We start from the raw sequence: 19940 nt of genomic DNA, 5'->3' as shown, positions 1-19940 counted from the left end.
AGGGGGAATGTACAGGCCTAGTCCAGGAGTGAACTTGGTCCTGAGACACTACTTCTCCCTTTAGAGGCTCCGTGACGTCTCCCTCGCGGGCTCTCTGTCCGCAGAGGATATCCTGCTCCCAAAGGCTGCATGCGTCCCATTGGCTGAGACAGCCCATGTGTCCTATCCCTCCCCCCCTGAGGATTCTGGGGCTTGTAGTACCATTCCAAGATGGCCGCCCGGGAACTAGCAGGCCGATGCAGGGCAGCTCATCCTCCTCTGGGCAGGTAAGGTTGACCCCGCTACACCTACATCCATGGCAGCAGAAATACAGCTAATATATCTAACGTCACTCTAGCAAATGTGTATTTGCTCTTTGGTTGAGTGCCTGTAAATGTTGGTATCTAATTGTTTGCCAATGTTACAGTACCATTGTATAAGTGTATGGATAAGAGCAATTCTGTATACAGTACTGACAGACATTATCTCTCTATGTGCATACTGGCATTTGCTACTTTACTAAACACAAAAGATCGTTCAGATCTTGGATAACCTTACCAATATATTAATGTAAGGCATTGCAGTTGTCAAATAAACTTTATTTGCCTTAAGCAAATACCCTTATTAATACCCTTATGCTGTGCATTCCAACAGGGATGCGCCCAGGCAATTTATCTGTCACTGTTAGACGCATGCCGAAGTTTGACCCTCATTTTATTAATTTAAGTGTTGCTGTACGTTGATTTTATTATACTAGCCCCTTTCTAATCTGTATCCTCATTGATACTTTATATATAATATATATCATATGTATGTAGATTCAGTGCTCCAAGCAGTATATTATATCTACCTAGGTATAGCGATTTTACACTCTTCACATGTGGAGTGTTCTTTGCTACACTCAGATTTGTTCTTTGGATATTAAGAGGTTCCATGTACCCTCTGACTGGTATCTAGGGGACCTAGTAAGAGTGCACCCATAGAAAAGGAATTCTCTTTCTCCCTTTCCTTATTGTTCTTTTGAGTTAGACCTTAAGTGCCATTACTTTCATACTTTAGAGTATATATATATACACTGTGTATATATATATATATATATATATATATATATATATATATATATATATATATATATATATATATATATATATATACACATATACTCTAACTGCATTTATACCACCAAAATATTGGAGGGGCTGTACTGTATATACTGTATACATATTAATGTATGTATATGTGTGTATCTATGTTTGTGTGTGTGTGTGTGTGTGTGTGTGTGTAATTTTCTTCCTTAAGATCGTGTAGCTCACAGTTTGACTAGCACAATGTCCATATCTTGGACGTTATTTATGCAAATCAAATAAACCATAACTTTAAAAAAAAAATACAACGTTCAATGCACTCACGAAAAAACAATACTTGAACTTTCATCGCTCATAGTGCAGTACTGTATGTACACAAATGTGACCCAGGACCAAGGAAATCTGGGAGGGGTGGTTGGAGGGCTCTTGCCAGCTTCCTCAGGGGATCATGAGTTTTTGGATAATGGTATTTTTCATTTTTTGAATCCCAAGGTAGTAGTATTGCTAAGTAATATTACCACAGTCGGTGCAGTCAAAATGCTCACTTTCCTTTCTGTGGAGGCTGTGATGGCAGATATATTTAAGAAAAGGTTGGACATATTTTTAGAAAGGATAGGTATACAGGGATATGCCAGATATGCTAATTATACGATGGATGTTGATCCAGGGAGAAATCTGATTGTGATTATTGCAGTCAGGAAGGAATTTATGTCCAAAGGAGAAACAAAGGAGGCAGCGGGAGTAAGGGGTATGATACCTTTTTATTGGACCATCAAGTAGTTGAAATGTTCCAAATTTTCCAACCTCTCAGGGGGTTACCCGGTGAAGGACCCGAAGTGGTTGGAAAACTTGTAACATATCAATTACTTGTTGGTCCAGTAAAAGGTATCATACCCCCTTCTCCTACTCCCTCTCCCACTACCTTCTTTGTTACTACATGGAGGAAAGGATCAACACAGCGACCCCACCCTTCTTTGCCTTTGTCCTAACGGAAATTGTTTCACTGGGTTCTGTTTGTTTGCTTTCCTCTGGATATAATGCAAATAAAGGATGAGAATCTAAGACCATTAGATTGTAAGGCTGGGATTAGACTGAGCTAGATGGATTAATGTCGGTTTTTCAACCTCCTCTAATACGTAACCGTTCACTGTGGACTAAAGCAGGGGTGCTAAACTCCAGTCCTCAAGCCCTCCCCAACAAGTCAGGTTTTCAGGATATCCCTGCTTCAGCACAGGTTGCTCAATCGGAGGTTTAGTCAATGGGGGGTTGATCTAGGTAGGATTATGAGAAACTCAGACTTTGATATATTGAGTTTGGGGCATCTGGCTGCCACCAGGATGAGACTGCTGTGAGACAGTCAGAGACCTGAGACTAGTAGATGTGAGGGTTTTTGGGGATAGTTACAGCTGTGTGTCATCTGCATACAGGGGATACTCAAAGCCAAATGAATTACTAAGGTCACCAAGGGAGAGTGTATAGAGCCCCCCATTATTCCTTCCTGTGTAATATTCACCAAATGTCATTTATATCTGCAAATTTCTCAGGGGCTCAACAGGGAACATTTTTTACCTATGATAAGCACAGGAGGAACAATGCAGGAGAGGTTTTCCAGGCTGTGTTGCCAATGATCCCTGAGCATGGCACACTTATGCCCCATAATGCTTTGCACATCCCATCTCTGAACACTTTCCGGTGTGAATGTCCAAAGCTCGATACTGACACCTCTCCTGCTCTTGTGCCGCAGATTTGTCACCGCTGACCTTTACATTACAGCAAAAATAGGCAGCCTTCCCAGTCATGATAAGGTTGTCAAAATGGGGACATTTTGATAAATGTATCTTGACCTCTGGACCTCAGGATAGGCTTCCCAATAGTGGCATTACTCCAGTCAGTCACGGCCTTGTGGTGGCCTTATTGGACTTGGTCGTCAGGTATATTTCTCAACCTGGGGATTTCCTAGGATGGCACACATTGTCCTCTTCCTCCCAGCCAAGTAATCATGTTACAATTACTGAGAAATGCCGGGTTGCCATGCTTATTAAAGGCAAACTTCCTCTATTAAAAAAGTCCTATACGGTGACTCTTCCCAGTTAAACTGCAGGATTACTGCGTTCATGCAGATACTTCATTTTTTAATGTCACCTTTATTTTTAGTTGTGGACATAACTAAACTAACGTAGCAATCCCCACTATATAACCGGATTGGAACTAGGTGGGTTTTCAGCTTCGAGGATACCCCGGTTCCAGAAATACTTACATAGTTACATAGTTACATAATAGATGAGGTTGAAAAAAGACATAGGTCCATCAAGTTCAACCTATGCTAAATTTAGATAACAGATACTTTATCCTATATCTATACTTACTTATTGATCCAGAGGAAGGCAAACAAAAAACCCCATTAAGGGGAAAAAATTATTCCTTCCTGACTCCAAGAATTGGCAATCGGATTAATACCTGGATCAACATCCTTCCCATGTATACTTATTTGGTATATGCCTGTATACCTTTCCCATCTAAAAAGATGTCCAACCTTTTTTTGAACAAATCTATTGTATCTGCCATCACAGTCTCCATGGGTAATGAATTCCACCATTTAACTGCCCTCACTGTAAAGAACCCTTTTCTTTGTTGCTGGTGAAATTTTCTTTCCTCCAACCTTAAGGGATGACCCCGTGTCCTTTGTACTGCCCGTGGGATGAATAGTTCTTTTGAAAGCTCCTTGTATTGTCCCCGAATATATTTGTATATAGTTATCATATCCCCTCTTAGACAGTGAAGTTACTGGTTGTAAAGGAGATTTAAATGGCCAGCCAATAGAAAGCCACCACCTATCTGCCTGAGATTTGGCAGCCATTTTGTTTCCTGTGGAGAGAGATTTTAAGCCTGTAACAGGAAGTCTCCAGAACCAAACATAATGGGGTTCAGCTCTGGGCAGGGGGATCCCCATGTTCCCATACAGTAAAAAAAAATGAGTAGTGGGTTTACTGCATTAACTATTGAACCGTATGTTCCTGTCTGTCCAATGTTGTTAAAAGAGTTTTCTATCTCTGTTTTTCCTCTTTCCTCTGTCAGTCTCGAGAAATGGCTTCCCAAGTAAGTTTGGTTTGTCTTTTTCCTTGTGTTGTCTTTTACTTGTCGGAATGTTTTAGAAACCACAATTTATATTACTATTACTACAACTGTTAGGGAGTTTGCAAGGACTTACTGTGTTCTTGTGAATTTAGATGACCTCTATCACTTTTTCATTGCAATATATATTCTCCTTGGAGTTATTGATCTAGTTTGAGCTTAGTTTAGTGGGGCACACACATCTGTTGATTTGTATCATAATATCCCTATGTCTTGTAAGGCGAGATGCCCAAAACTGTGCCCCATATTCAAGATTGGGGTTTAAAAGATACCTCTAAGCTTTTGAAAGCTCTGTAAATTGTAATTTCATTCATTAAGAACTCTGATGTTGGTTCCATTATGCGGGCGGGAGGGAGGTTATTCCTATAACCTGGAGTGGCCTTAGGTTAAAGGAGTAAAACATGTGAAATCTTATATGTTTTTTTTTTTTTTTTTTTTTTAAATATATCAGTTCTGTAGTATTAGATAATAGTGAATCATTTATTCAACCCATTTGTAATGAGTTTTAAAGCATCCTTTGAGTTTTATAGCAGGACACACCTCCCCAGCTGTGCAATATCTTTGCAACACTTTCCTGTCTGTGATAATGTGTTGCCAGTGTTCCCAGCAGTTTCAGCTACAAACTGTAACAATAGATAAAATTACCTTAGCATAAGCATACACTGTAGCTGCTGAGTTACAGTGACTGAAGGATTGATTGAAACGGAAAGGCGGCCATTAAGTTAGGCACACAATCAGGATTGTGATAGATTTATAACAGAAGCACCAAATGATTGCCAGTTTACAGTAGGTAAGAATGTAGAATGATACATGGTCACATGCTTTACATATACAAATAGAAAAGGGACGGGGGGAAGTAGTATTGATGCTTTAAATCAGGCCTGCACAACTCCAGTCCTTGAGGGCCGCAAACAGGCCAGGTTTTCAGGATATCCCTAATTCAGCACAGCTGGCTCAATTAGTGGCTCAGTCAGCCTGACGTCGCCGTCGCAGGCACTATAAGTGTAGCCTAAGTAAAACAGTTTTTTTAAGGGGAAGGGAATATTAAAGGCAAATTACACTGATAAATGGTTTCAATGTTTTGGGGACCTGCTAAGTTAAACTGACACTTAGAGGTGGAACAGGCTGAGATATTTCTGTTCTGTATCTGCTAAAATATCAGAAACATAGAACTTCACTAAGACACATGTTGTATGAAGGAAAGATCATACATCTCATGTGGGCACAGATACGGCGAGTGACATTCAACCCCCCACCCCCCATAGGAATCATAGGATTCAATGACAATGATGAGTGTTCATTACCCAGAATCCCTGGCTGCAGTGGAAGCACCGTTTGCTAAGTGATAATGGGGGAAGACAGAGTTGCAAATCTGTCTGAGACATACAAATATGCTCACAAGTGGTATCTGTATTTGTTGTGCAGAGGGGGTGGGGGGGGGGATTTCTGACCTTTTTTTACCCACCCTAACATGTTTTGTGTCTGGTTACAATGATGGTTCAGAATACAGGACATATCACCATATCCCATCAGAGTGAAGTGCTACATTGCTATGTCTCTCTTTCTTATAAAGTCACAGATTTCTATAAGTGTTGAAGAATGGGAAGACACAAAAGATACCAAAGAACCAACTGCGACCCGTAACAACCATCGGAATTCCACGTCCAGCGACCAGTCGGACCACCCCTTGCTGAGACGGAAGAGCATGCAGTGGGCTCGGAGGCTGAGCAGAAAAGTACCTAGACATTCCAACAAAACAGCTGAGAGGATCAGCCAGCAGAGGGCGACTCTGTGCCGGAGGTCCGAGAGGCAGGAACTCGCAGAACTAGTCAAGAACAGGATGAAGCACTTGGGTCTTTCAACAGCCGGTTATGGTATGTTGTCTTACTGTGTCTTTCTTTTTGACCTAAAGATGTGGCTTTGGACACAAGTTATATACTGTATGTGACAAATGTCCATTGGATTCAATGGCACTGCTTGCAGGGTAGATCTCAATATATTACAATATATTACAACACATTATGTTTGTGTATCCCTCCCTGCCCAACTCCTAGGGAGTCTACATCAATGTCCCTTATCTTGGCTTGCTCAGAGGGTAGTTAGCCATTTTCTGGTAAGACACTTATCTTTTTACAGCAGTAGCCCTGTACTCGTGCCCATCCCATGTCCCCTAAACAATGCAATACAAAATACAATAATCTTGACTCCATTTTGTCTAACTCTCTCTCAGTGACCCCTCCTAATCCCCCCAATATCGACATCTGTATCTCGGGAACGCAGGGTGTCCCCAGAGAAGAAATTAATGGTGTTCAGCTCCAGAGACCCCCTGATTAAATCCTGTTTATTAAAAACGCGCATTAATTTGTTAATAGATCTTGTAAATCTGGTTCTCTGCGTTCATTTGCTTTTGGACAGGGTTGTATGTGTAAAGATGAACAGATGTTTACAGAATGACTGCACTGCATACACACTGCATACACACTGCATACACACTGCATACACACTGCATACACACTGCAACACAGTTTCTTCTCAAGCGGGTTACATCTGCGATTAAATATCCCTCGCTCCCAACAACAGTTGAATTTCCAAAAATGCGAGACATTCAAGAAAAGGTTGTTATTGGCATTCCAGCGGCTTATATTCACAAGAAAACTGCAATAAAAGAGCAAAGGAAAAATTAACATCTCTCGCTGGAGTTTCACGCATTAACCATACTAATGCAGGAGAGTTTCAATGGGAGAAGATGTACTGTACAGGCAGAGGAGTTTGCTTTGTAGATAAATTCAGAAGTACTATAAGCCTGAGCTCAGGAGGCTGAAATATTAATACCAATTACTCTTAAGAGATATCTGTGTGTGGGTGGGGGCAGGGAAAGCAATTTTAAGGAGAGAACATTTGCCACCTGATCACTTATTTTACTCCCAGTTCTACGCCACTGCATTCTTGCTTTTTAATATATAAAAAAGGGTGTGTGTGCCTAGCACACATGTTGGAAGTGAAACTTCTTAGAGTTGTGATAGAATTTTAAATTTTCATTGATTGAAAAACTTCCGCTGTTTTTTTTTTTTCAATACAAATGTGGTGTTTCATTAAATGAACGTTACCATGTTATACATATATAGACACACACACACACAAAAACACACACACACTCACGCACGCGCACGCACGCACGCACGCACGCACACACACACACACACACACACAGCCAATTGGAGGTATAAGGCATTGAGAGGGTTCTAGAGAGTGTGAGAGTGTCTGTATGTGCGTGTGTGTGTGTGTTTATAGGTGTGTGTATGTGGGTATAACAGAGCATTGTGCGGTAGCTCAGTCTCTGTGGGTTATAGCGCGGCAGGGGTTCCATCACCCATCACCATTGTCCTCAGCAGTCCGAAGATCCGGGGATCAGCATGTAGGAGCAGCCACTCAGCATGGTGAAGCTCCGCGCATTCTCATGCAGCTGCGGGCCGTTGATGCTGGCAGTCAGACGCAGCAGTAATGTGCTCCTTAGGGTCGGCCCGTGCTCGTGCAGCTCTGGTCCCGTGAAGGAGTGCACGTTCTGGCAGCAGGGTCAGATGCAGCAGTGCTGTGCTCCATTGGGTCGGGCCATAGTCGTGCAGTTCCGGCCCCGTGCAGGAGGTGTGTGTGTCTCCGGGACCTTGGCCCAACTCACACCCCCGCCCGAGGAGATGTTTAGAGGCTGCGTCAGTGCTTCCGTTGAGCAGGTCAAATTCAGCACCTGTGCAGCCCCTCACATCAATTTCAAAATTGTGTTACAACTCTACCTATTTTACCCTATGAGAATTTTCTAAGACGCACCGTCAGCTAAGAAGTTTCACTTAAAAAAGGTTGAAACAGCTGTTTGTGAGCAGGTTTACTGCCTATTTATCTTATCCCAGGCTGTACTGAAAGCTGTGTAATGCAGCGAGCATTATCTTATAAGCGTTCCATGTAAAAATGGATTTGAGGAAAAAGGTGACACTGTGTGCTCATTTGCATGCCATTTCCCAGAATCCCTTGCTGCAGTGGAAGCACTCTATGCTAGGTGATAATAGCGATAAGCAGGGTTGCAAACCTGTCTAAGACATGTGAATGTGCTCACGTGATATTCTTTATTTTCTATACGGTGGAGGGTTTTGTCCCCTTTTTCACCCACCATAATTTATCTAATGTGTGTATATATATATCTCTATATATCTATATATATATATCAGTTTTCACAGCACAGCGGGTTTTGTAATGTCTGCTACTGCAGATAAGTGACACAGGGACTCAAATATTATATATATTTATTTGGGGGGGGCGTCAAAATGTCAGTGCTAAAAAGTAAAAAAAAAAAAAGCCTCCGGAAAACGCCTTGTCTATGAGTGAAGATTTCATACAATGACGGGAAATTTGTCATTTGAAATGAGTTTTGATGCAAGTTGAATTCCTGATTGATATAATTGAAACTACATGTTTACTTGTAATTAATATGAGTAAATCTCAATGAAGGGTCATATTATTTATAATAAACACACAATGCTAGCAAGCTCAGAAACCCGAAACCCACCACATTATATACTTAAATATATACTGTATGTCAAGAAGAGTGCTACTGAGCGTGGCTAAATGTATACAACAAAAGACAGAAAAGCTCAATGCTACATCCAATGTGACAAAATACATAGTAAATAGTATATAGTTAAATACTTCAATAATAATATTCTCATGAGTAAGGGTCATTTAGTTAAACCCTTTGGCCAAAGCGTTATAAGCCTGCAAGCCACGTCAAAGGGTGCTACACATTGTCAGGTATGCATGCACACACACACAGTACACTGATACATACACACTCACATACACACACACTGATACACACACATACACTGACACACACATGTATACTGATACACACACATATACTCTGATACACATAAAGCAGAGTGCCATACACACACTAAAGCTGCGCTTATAGTGCCTTGCGATGGCGATGCGACGTCGCTCGAAAACAAATACATTATAGTTAGCGCGACCGCAATGGAGCGACGTCGTGGCAAAAAATGTGGTAGCCGGGTCTATTTGATTTTTTAGAGACAGTCGCTACATGTGACTGTCTCTAAACGAATCAGAGACCGCGGCCCGCCCCCTTTGGCGACGTCATTGGCGACCGTCGCTAAAAAACAAATTACAACTATCGCAAGTGGCGACGGCGACTGGTGATGTCATCGGTCGCTTCGCCGTCGCCAGCACTATAAGCGCGGCCTTAGGCCTTGCCCCCGCTGCCTGCTACAGCGTCCGCTGAGGCGGACGCTGCGCTCACGAGAGCCCTCCCAGCAGTGGCGCCGGGCCCGCTGCGAGGGGGGGCCGCAGCGCTCGCGCGAGAGCTACTCCTGCTCTCAATAGAATTCAGAGCAGGAACTCGCGTCGAGCGGCTAGGCACGCCCCCGGCGGTTCAGCCAATGAGGGCGAACCTGCCGGGTGACGTCATGGCCGCGCCCCCGTCACTCCTCCACCACGCCCCCCGGGTCTCTGCTCCTGCAGTGAGCTGCAGACCGGGGAATCGCCGGAACGCGCAGCTAAAAGAGCGCCGTGACCGGGGCCTTAGCCTTATGCACACTGATTCACATACACACACATATTGATACACACAGGGCAGACTGACTCAGATACACACACACACATACACTGATACACTGAGGAAATTGACTCAGATACACACACACACATACACTGATACACATGGCAGACTGACTCACATACACCCACAAAAACGAATACAAACAGAGCAGACTGACTCACATACACACATATACTGATACACACAGAGCAGAATTACTCGTATACACTGATACACAGAGGAAACGGACTTGGATACACACACAAACACACAGCAGACTGACTCATATAAACACACACAGAGCAGACTGACACACACTCACATACACACAGAGCAAACTGACTAACACTCACATACACACAGAGCAAACTAACCCACATACACACATACACACGCACACACTGATACACAGAGCAGACTTACTCACATACTGTACACACACACACACAGCAGACTGACCCACATATATACACTGATACACACAACAGACTTGCACTCCCTGCACCCACACACAGGCTGCCATGGGAGATTCAGCCAGTCTCCCGAGTTTCCTTAAATTGGCATCTCCTGGTCATTCCAGCACTTGACCTGGAGGTCTGGAACTCTTGTAATGCGGACACCCAACAGGGATTTCCACCAGAGCCCAGTGGGGCCAGTCCGAGTTCTGCTTTCCTCTCATACAAACCTGTAGTTCTTTCACATTGCTGGGAGTAACTCCGCTATCTGCTTTTCCTTCCAGATGAAATGAATGATCAGCAGAACACGCTGTCCTACATCCTCATCAATCCTTCCCCAGACACCCGGCTGGAGCTCAGCGACGTTGTGTAAGTTGACAGATGAAAGTGTGAATCTCATCCAGCCTGTCCATTTCTCACTTTCATGCAACAGTTCATTTCTGGTCTCTATCTTATTTCCATCTTGGAGCTGTGTGTGTGTGTGTGTGTGTGTGTGTGTGTGTGTGTGCGTGCGTGCATGCGTGCGTGCGTGCGTGTGTGTGTGTGCTTTTCTTAACCCCTCGACTGCCAGCGGGGAACAGCAACATATTGCTTTTGATATTGAGAGAAAGGGGGTCTTCAGCACATGACAAGAACAAAGTGGAACTCTGCCAGAATACTAAAATAGTCAACAGGATTAGAGATCAGCGAATCAACCCAAATCCGTTTCCAGATTTTCTCGCATTTCCCCCCCCCCCTCCCTTCCCAAATCCGTTTCCCAGTGTAAAATCAGCAAACGGATTTGGTTGGTTTTAATCCACGCGGATTAAATAAATTAAAACGCCATTGGACACAACTCGTGGACATGGAAGAATCCGCCAATGGGTTGCAGAATCCGCGGAGTGTATTGGTATTAATAAAAAAAATCCGCGAAACGCGAATCAGCCCTTTTTGAGGTAGATCCGCTGAAATCCGCGACCCAAAGGAACCGGCCGGTCCGCTGTAGATCCAAATCCGCCCATCTCTAAACAGGAACAAGTAGAAGAAAAAATAAATGTCTTTAATAATTACATGTATATAACATATGGGGAGTGGATAGTACCAAAAAAAGGTTCCAAGTGAAAAAGGCAATAGTATACGCAGTTACTATGTGGTCATGTGACCGCTTCCAATAACGGTCGCGGGACCACGGCGATATCCAGGAAGAGAATGAGTCCTCCTCCATTTCTCTACTTGGCAGGTGGTATCCTGCTGTCCGATGGATCTAAGCAGGGACAAAACAACCCTCTTTGGGCACGATGTAGTCACTATATCATGGGGCTCCGTGAGCGGCAGTTGCCATGACGTAGTGACTCCATCCCGGGGCATTCAAAGGGTTAATAGACTACTTCTTGGCGATTCACGCCTTTTTTACCCACAGTACAAGTAATTTCTCAATGTTTCTTTGACGTTAGTTTGTGAACACGATGACCCCGAGACTTGGGAGGGGTTTTACTATGCAACTATGTAACAAGAGTTTGCAAAGACAAAGCCCCCATCTCTCCTCCCCTTATCAACACTCTAATAAGGGCAGGGTGGGATAAGGGTAACGAGAAGACCCCTCCCATTCAGACGCCCCTAAGAAATGTAACTTGTGGTTCATTTAAAAAAAATGAAGGCAGACAAGTCTTTGCTAATAGCACGATTAGATTTGTTTATAAGAGTTAAATCCCTTAATAAAAAGGTGTTTTTCTGGCTGGCTACATGAGATTGCCATTTTTAAGGGTGAGGAATCAGTGGTTTTGATGCTGTAAGGCATTTGCAGAGAGTATTAGGATGTAAACTCGCAGTCTCTGTCAGGAGATCCCGTCCTCTCGTCTCTAACCACATCCATCACTGGCATTGACAAAATGTTGGTGCAATATTCCAGCACTGGTTGCGGAGTTTCTCATTGCCGTGGGCTCTCCGAATGCATTCACTCTTGTGATAAATTGATGACGTTCGCTCTAGCTTGTAAGTGCTCTTTGTGTATTTGTTCCAGCGCTGGGTTTAAAAGCTTTGCAAATGGAACCTAACCTGCCTATGATTTTCTAATGCAAATGGGTAGCAAGGTCATCATTTAGTGCTAATTCAGTGTACGCCGAATGTCATTTGCTGAATGGGGACGAGCTGCTTGGATTGGAAATGCCTAACAAACCAAGTATTTAAACACTCCTGGGAAGTGCAGTGCCAGGGAAGTGCTCCTTGCAGTAATAGCTATATAAAAAAGCACTTACTGAGCATGGCTGAACATTTATGCGCTGTTTAGATTAAATGCCACTAAAAATATAAAGTAGACGGGGAGTTCTTTGATCTTAACCATGTAAACCTTAATATTTTTATTAGCAGCTTCATAATTTACAGTATATTGAAAGCCTTTGCAAATCTGATAATCCAACGCAATAATTATATATTCTATTACAGTACAATAAATGTTTCACTTTGGTTAAGAGCTAGTTAGGAACCCACACAGATGCAGCCAATGCTATGACAACCCGCGGTGCGCTCCCGCGGGTGACATCGCTCCATAGCCCCGCCCGCTTCTCGCACACGGCTGATCCAAAATAATGGGCATTTCTCTGGTGCGGTGTGGAAATCCCGCTGCAGTGTGCTATGGGTTTTATTAATGTTGGCTACACCTGTATGCCATACAAAAGGGGGGTGGGGCCTGCTCTGCTTGATAATAAATTGTAGGGGTGCAATTAGGGATCAACAATGTATGCAAAACAAAAGAAAGAAACACCATCAATATTGCACTCAACCTCTATTTTAACTGGAAATGTAATCCTTAAAGAGATGGAAATCCATCTCCACTAATTTTAATAATAAATGTTAATGATTATACAGACACAAAAGAAATAACAATTACAACCTAACTAGAGTAACCTAAATAATAATCTCTTTGCTGGGATTAGTATAGATTCCTAATTGCCCTTGACTGTCTACAATTCAAACTCCAAGAGAAATAATGGCATATTCTGAGAGTAACGCAGTTTGGCTTAAGGGGTAAACCGTGAATGTTAAAAGGTCATATATATATACAGTGATTGTGAAATCTCTAGGAAGGGTCCCTGTTGTAATTAGGGACTACAAGAATAATACTTGTGCTGAAAATATACAGCCACTATCCTTGGAAAAATAAGGTGTAAGCCCTGCAACAATTATGCAAAGAATATTGTGTAAAGTAAAAGGACATAAACGGATTCCCCTTATGTTAGCTCATTTACATCGGACATAACCTTACACACCCACATCTTCAATGAGTCATTGAAAACATAGAGTGTGGTAGTAGGTATATTAATTATTGCAGCTGTTAAGAGAAAAACGGCTGTTGATCCCATTAATATTGGTATAAAACAGCTACACATTTGTATCGTAAGTCTGTCAAAAATATATAATTCCCTTAATACATTTTAACGTACGCTATGTTGATACATATACTTTGTTGCTATATGGTAATACAATGTTGCGAGGGCAAGTAAAACCGAATGTGCTCAGCCAAATTTAGCTTACAGAATAAACGCAACATGCAAAAACTGGCATAGTATTTAATACAGGAAATCACACGAACCCGTCAGTCCGAGGGGTTTGCAACACAATGCAGTCACGATATATTATCCAGTGCACAAAAACACTATCCCCAGTCACTTCAAAGATTGTATACATGCGTGACCGTAGGGTAGCTGTATGGAAACATAGGTTTGTACCTGAGCTGCTAACATCTGTTGGAAAGAGGCCCCTAATGTCTAAACTCTCTGCTAGTGGCTGCATTTTGGGCCCACAACTTGGTTTAAACTTGCTAAACTTGCCATAGGAACAGGCAGAGCTTCAAAGAGATATCTTACAACCTGCGTTGCAACACTGCTAATCAGACGATGACCATGACGTCATGTCTACCCGACGCACGTTTCATTCTAAACCAGAACTTTATTCTGCATCACGTTACATCAATAATTCCCATGAGTATAAAAGGACTATATTATTGCATAATGACATTGGTGATCTTGTTGAAAGAGGGATATAGAACACAATTTTCCCATGAAACTTAGTGAGATTGAAAATAAACCTGGTGAAAGTGAACAGTATCTACTAAATATTCTAGGAAGCCGTCTGTCTCGTCGCTATACATTGGGACACCTCTTAAGATATTGTAACCAAATTTTGCATGATGGTTTCAGAGCTAAGAAACAGTTTTTTTTGTGTGTAATTGGATATATTCTATGAGTTATTACAATTTCTCTGACGAGCGCGTCACCCACTGGGTGTTGTACCTGGTATGCTGTGTATCTGGCACTTGACATCATACTGGTTACATCATAATGCACATAGACTGGTGGCATATAAAGAGAGTTAGATAGCTATAAAGTATACACAGAAAGCAGATGAAGAGAGGAACTCAGTTGGCGCATGAGGAGAAAGTAAAAATGGTGGAGAAGGAGAGAGAGGCGGAAAGAATTGGGGACCTCATAAGGTATTAAAATAATGTGATGGGAGGGAAAGAGAAGACAAGGCGGAGGAGGGGAGGGATGAGGTTGGTTTCTTAGAATGCTGAGCAACGCCGGGTACTTTCAGTTAATGTTTGACATGAAGAAAGGACATATTTGCAGTCAACATAAGAGGTTTACTAACAATGTCATGGCTCTTATCTTCTAGTTACCTGATCAGACCAGATCCACTGTCATACGTTCCAGCCAATGCGCCCAGCAGAGAAAGCAGCTTCTGCAACCCGACTGGACAAGACATAAGCAGGGATGAGACGCAACTTTAATGCATCAAATCTTACACTTATTAAAGAACTGTAATGTGACTGCAACATTTCCATTAGCTATTCTGTCATCAAAACACATCAAAGGCTTTGCAGTTACTTCTACATGGCACAAGGTGACATCTGTCCCTCATTGTACAGGCTGAAGTGGAAAACCGTGGTCGCTCGTGTGTAAGACACGGCTTTGCTGTTATTAACTCGTTGACTGCCAGAAAGGCTTAGCAGCCAGACATCTCAGGTTGGAGGTTAAGACTGAAAAACATTGAAAAATAACAAACAAAAAAACAGCTGGATCCTGTACAGAATGGAAAAGTTTTTATCGGCGTCTCATGGTGAGATCATTTTGTATTTCGACTTGTCGTTCACGGGAAGGTGCAATCGGTTGGCAGATCTTGGTTGCCAAAATGAAACCGCACATGGTTTTCAATAACATTTTACTTGGGGGAGGGGGGAGGGTTCGGCCACATTTTACAGGATTTGCAGATGTCAACACTGTTACAGTGATCACACAATGGGATTCAGAGACATGGACTCCGTGCGGCTCCATCGCAGCAGACACTGGCCCGGGCGCCATAGACTCTTGCTTTTTTGCGTCGTCAGCGCCATTGACAGCGAGTCTGTTACATCTGTATATGCATAGTGTCACCACTTTGAGGCGAGAACATTTGCCAGGATTTTTGCCCTCCTATCTTGCATTTGTTGAATATTACAGGAATACTTTCATTTTGCTAGAAAGGGTCATTTACATAGAGCACAAAATTGACAATCCAAAAAAAATCGCTCTGAATAAAGACTTGTTGCACGGTTACATAGATACAGTAGGGCGAGATGTGTTTCCGTTCAATATTTAACTTTTTCACGTGGAAGATCTTCTTGCTGGTTAATAAATCCCTAACTATGCAGAAGGAGTTTCCAATCCCTATTCATGTGTCTTCAGAAGTAAATACGAAACCCCAAATAATGTTTATTTGAAGGCGAGGGAACTCTTTAGAACAAGAGTGGCCAACTCCAGTTCTCATCGGCTGAGTCAATGACTGAGCTACCTGTGCTGAAGCAGTGATATCCCTAATACTTGGCCTGTTGGTGGCCCTTGAGGACTGGAGTTGGCCACCCATGCTTCAGAATGTTACATTGCTTAGCAATTCCCACGCACAGTTAGACTCTTGTCTAAGAGAAAGAGGATGTTTCAGCGCCAATGCCCCTCTTAACATTTAAAAGATAAAAAAAGCAAAGTGGGAGGGCAAAAAGTATGGTTAGAAATGTGGAGTCAAACACAAATCCTGTTGCATTAAAAGTAACTGTCAGGGGCCTTTAAAACATTAAGTTTTTGTGTTACATGGTGCCATTTTTGCCAAACTTTCATATTAAAGCTGACCAAGGTGAACTTGCCCGCCAGGGACATATGACTGTGCTAATTGATTTTGGCCAACTTTGCCATTTTTTCTTAATTTATTTGGCGACTTTGGGGACTTTTGCGACCATTTTGCACATCTCTAATAAATACATCCAGATAGGGGGCAAAGAAATGCACTGAAGGGAGCACAAGTAACATGGAATATGTAAGTACTACTCCTTTCCTTATTCCATGTGGCATCAACAACATGGGGCTGAACCTGGTTTCAACGTGACTTGAGCACATGACAGTGAAGAGGGGGATGACGATGAACAACAGGCCTCAACCTCTGAGTGTACAAAGGCACTTAACCCAATGCACGAGGATGCCTCGGAGTACTAGTACCCAGCGAGATCAACCATCATCCATCAACCAGTCTCAACCTCTGTGCGCACCTGTTACAGTGTCTGTGGTAAAATAGACGTTGATGGCAGATAAGGACCGCTTGTCCCACCTCGTCTGCCCATTTTTCTGCCCTCGTTGATACTTTATCTTATGCACATAAAGTATCCTGTGCACAATTCATCGTACATATTGAGTGGGATCTATCCTTGTAGTGTTCAGATGGAAATAATGTCACATCTTAGAAACATTCAATATGACGACAGATAGGAACCTCTCCCACCCCCCCCCCCCGTGTCTGCCCATTCTCCTATCTGCTGTAAGACCTCAGACCCGATTAGATCTTTGGCTATCTTTCATATTTAGTATAGAATTATGTCTATCCCAAGCATGTGTGAATTCCCTTCCTGTATTAGCCCCTACCACCTCTGCTGGGAGGCTGTTCTACGAATCCATCACCCTTCACGTGAAGAAGTACCTCCTCACATTTTCCGAGCCTCCAGCTTCAGAGAATGACCTCTTGTTCTTGAAATCAGGAATGGTTGCTGAATTGGCTCTCTCATACATAATCATAGTCAAAGACATATTAATGGACAGTCAAACTGGGCACGTCCCTAGGACCCTCTGGGACTGGGGTGACACAAAATGCCTTCTTTTGGCAAGAAGAGCCTTCCAGTTTCTCTGTATGTGTGTGACTATCTCTGTGTGTTCCTCTTTGTGTATCTTTCTCTGTGTGTCCCCTTGGTGATTGAGCTCCCCAAACTGGTGTCTTGCCTAGGGACAAGTAAAACCTTAAATCGCACTCTGATCAAAATCACAGAAGTCTGATGAGAAGTCCCAAACCTTCACAGTGAACGGGAAAATATCTTTGAATGTAAACCTTATAAACACTTATGTTCACAAAGCAATCAACTAGACCAGGGGCGGCCAACTCCAGTCAAGAGCTACCAACAGGTCTGGTTTTCAGGATATCCCTGCTTTAGCACAGTTGACTTAATGAGTCCCTACTTCAGCACAGGTGGCTCAATCAGAGGTTCAGCCTTTTGACTGAAGCAGGGATATCCTGAAAACCTGACCAATTGGTGGCCCTCGATGACTGGAGTTGGCCACCCCTGAACTAGACAATTGCACAACTATAGTGTCCAAGTTAAGTTTATTTATCCCGGTCGAGTTCTGAAAAGGCCACAGACACAAGCCCTAAAAGTGTTACTGCCTCTCAGATCCGTCCAGCGTCTGAAGTGTTTATTTCATTGCTGAATGGGTTAACAATGTTTTTCGGTCCTGGGACATTTAATCATGACTGGTATTGAAAGAATTTTTTTTTTTTTTAAAGAACAAATACAACATATATGTGACATATGTATTTGTTGTAATGACTGTAGTAATTGATAACAGCAACACTAAATTTGACATGTTTACCATCGTTGTGTAGTCAGTCTTTTGTTTTGTAACACCTGGGTGTTCATTCTGTATCACTTTGTGTCGTTTCATGCAAATGTAAGAATATGCGTGTATGTTACTCCCTGACCCTGAACCATCAGGGCAGATTTGCTATACACTTCCTTTGTACTATACACATAAAAGAGAGATGATCGAAAGTCCGTCCCGTCAACTAGAGATTGTAATAAACATGAAGTAACCAATGCTGCATCCAATGTGACAGAAAATACATACTGCATGAGCAGGGTGCCACAAATTATAAAAAAAAAATGCTACTCACCAGACAAAAAAGGGAGTCGGCCTCCCCCCACCACCCACTGTACAACTAAGCGTGCAATCCTTATCTCACCCCCTCCTCTCATTCCCTCTCTCGCCCTCTCCTTCTCTTCATCTCACCCCCTTCCTCTCAACCCTATTCCTCTTTCACCCACCCCTCTTGTCTTCCTCTCACACCCCCTCCTCTCACCCCCCTCCTCCACTCACCCCCTCTTTCTCTCTCACCTCCCTTCCTCTCACCCCCTCTTTCTCCTCTTCCTCACATCCCTCCTCTCCCTCTCTCACACCCCTTCTCTTCCTCCTTCGCCCCATCATTCTCCTCTTCCTCTCACCCCTCTTCCTCTCTCACCCGTCTGGCATCTGGGGAGTTGGGCAGCAGATGAGGAATAAATGCCATCAATAAAAAACTCAATATATTTGTCTAATATTCATGCTGTTCTATTCATACTCCCTCCCCCATTCTCTCTCGCCCTGCCCCCCCCCATTCTCTCTCTGTCTCCTCTCACCACCATTCTCTCTCTGTTTTATCCCCACCACCTATCTCTCTGTATTACCCCCCCACCATTCTCTCTGTATCTCCACCCACCACCACTCTCCCTCTGTATCTTCCCCCCCACCACCACTTTCCTTCTGTATCTTCCTCCCCCCCACCACCACTCTCCCTCTGTATCTTCCCCCCACCACCACTCTCCCTCTGTAGCTTCCCCCCCACCACCACTCTCCATCTGTATCTCCTCCCCAACCCCATTCTCTATGTATCTCCCCCCTCCACCACCATTCTCTCTCTATCTCCAAGCCCCACCATTCTCTCTGTATCCCCCCTCCATTCTCCCTCTGTATCTCCTCCCCCACCACCATTCTCTCTCTGTATCCCCCCCATTCTCTATGTATCTCCCTCCACCATTCTCTCTGTATCTCCCCCCCCACCATTCTCTCTCTGTATCTCCCCCCCACCATTCTCTCTGTATCTCCCTCCACCATTCTCCCTGTATCCCCCCCCAGCATTCTCTCTTTATCTCCCCCCCCACCATTCTCTGTATCTCCTCCCCCCACAATTCTCACCTTTTGGGTGCTTTATCAAGGAGCAAAACTTTGCATCAGCCCCTGACGAAGCCACATTGGAGAAACGCGTAGGGCGTGTGTTTGGCAGTGAGAGACTAAATGACTGATTGAATTTCCATCACGGAGCCGGAGTCCAAAGCTGAGTGAAGATCCCGCCAGACTGTGCAGTGATCACATGATGCGGAAGTGACTGCGGATCTATGCCGATGCCGGTAACATTGCAAGACTGAGTGTGAGACTCAATTGCAATACTCTCTACTGCGCTTTTTTCACTGAAAAAGTGTGAGTGAATTACCTGTTAGTTATTTATAATTTTTTTCATTAAACGATTTTATGCTATATTGCTTTTTTTCCTGTCTTATCCTATATGGGATCCGTCTGTGAGACGGAAGCTGTGTATCCAGGTTTATAG

General features: G+C 43.2%; 1 protein-coding gene across 4 annotated transcripts in view; it reads left to right on the top strand.

The window, feature by feature from the left end:
* The window catches only part of KCNT2 (potassium sodium-activated channel subfamily T member 2), a 391255-nt gene extending 373115 nt beyond the window's left edge, over window positions 1-18140 (top strand). For 2 of the 4 annotated variants that reach the window (XM_075616935.1, XM_075616936.1), the window contains exons 25-28: window positions 4140-4160; window positions 5770-6070; window positions 10538-10622; window positions 14904-18140. In XM_075616935.1, the coding sequence (XP_075473050.1) occupies window positions 4140-4160; window positions 5770-6070; window positions 10538-10622; window positions 14904-15018 (522 nt within the window). In that variant the 3' untranslated portion in view covers window positions 15019-18140. The remainder of the gene's footprint in view (window positions 1-4139; window positions 4161-5769; window positions 6071-10537; window positions 10623-14903) is intronic. The other 2 variants (XM_075616937.1, XM_075616938.1) reach the window with 1 other exon arrangement.
* Window positions 18141-19940: the final 1800 nt, after the last annotated feature.

The sequence above is a fragment of the Ascaphus truei genome, chromosome 10 (genome assembly GCF_040206685.1).
Source record: "Ascaphus truei isolate aAscTru1 chromosome 10, aAscTru1.hap1, whole genome shotgun sequence".
NCBI lineage: Eukaryota > Metazoa > Chordata > Amphibia > Anura > Ascaphidae > Ascaphus > Ascaphus truei.
Note: the sequence above shows the minus strand (reverse complement) of the source record. Positions and strands in the feature narration are given on the sequence as shown.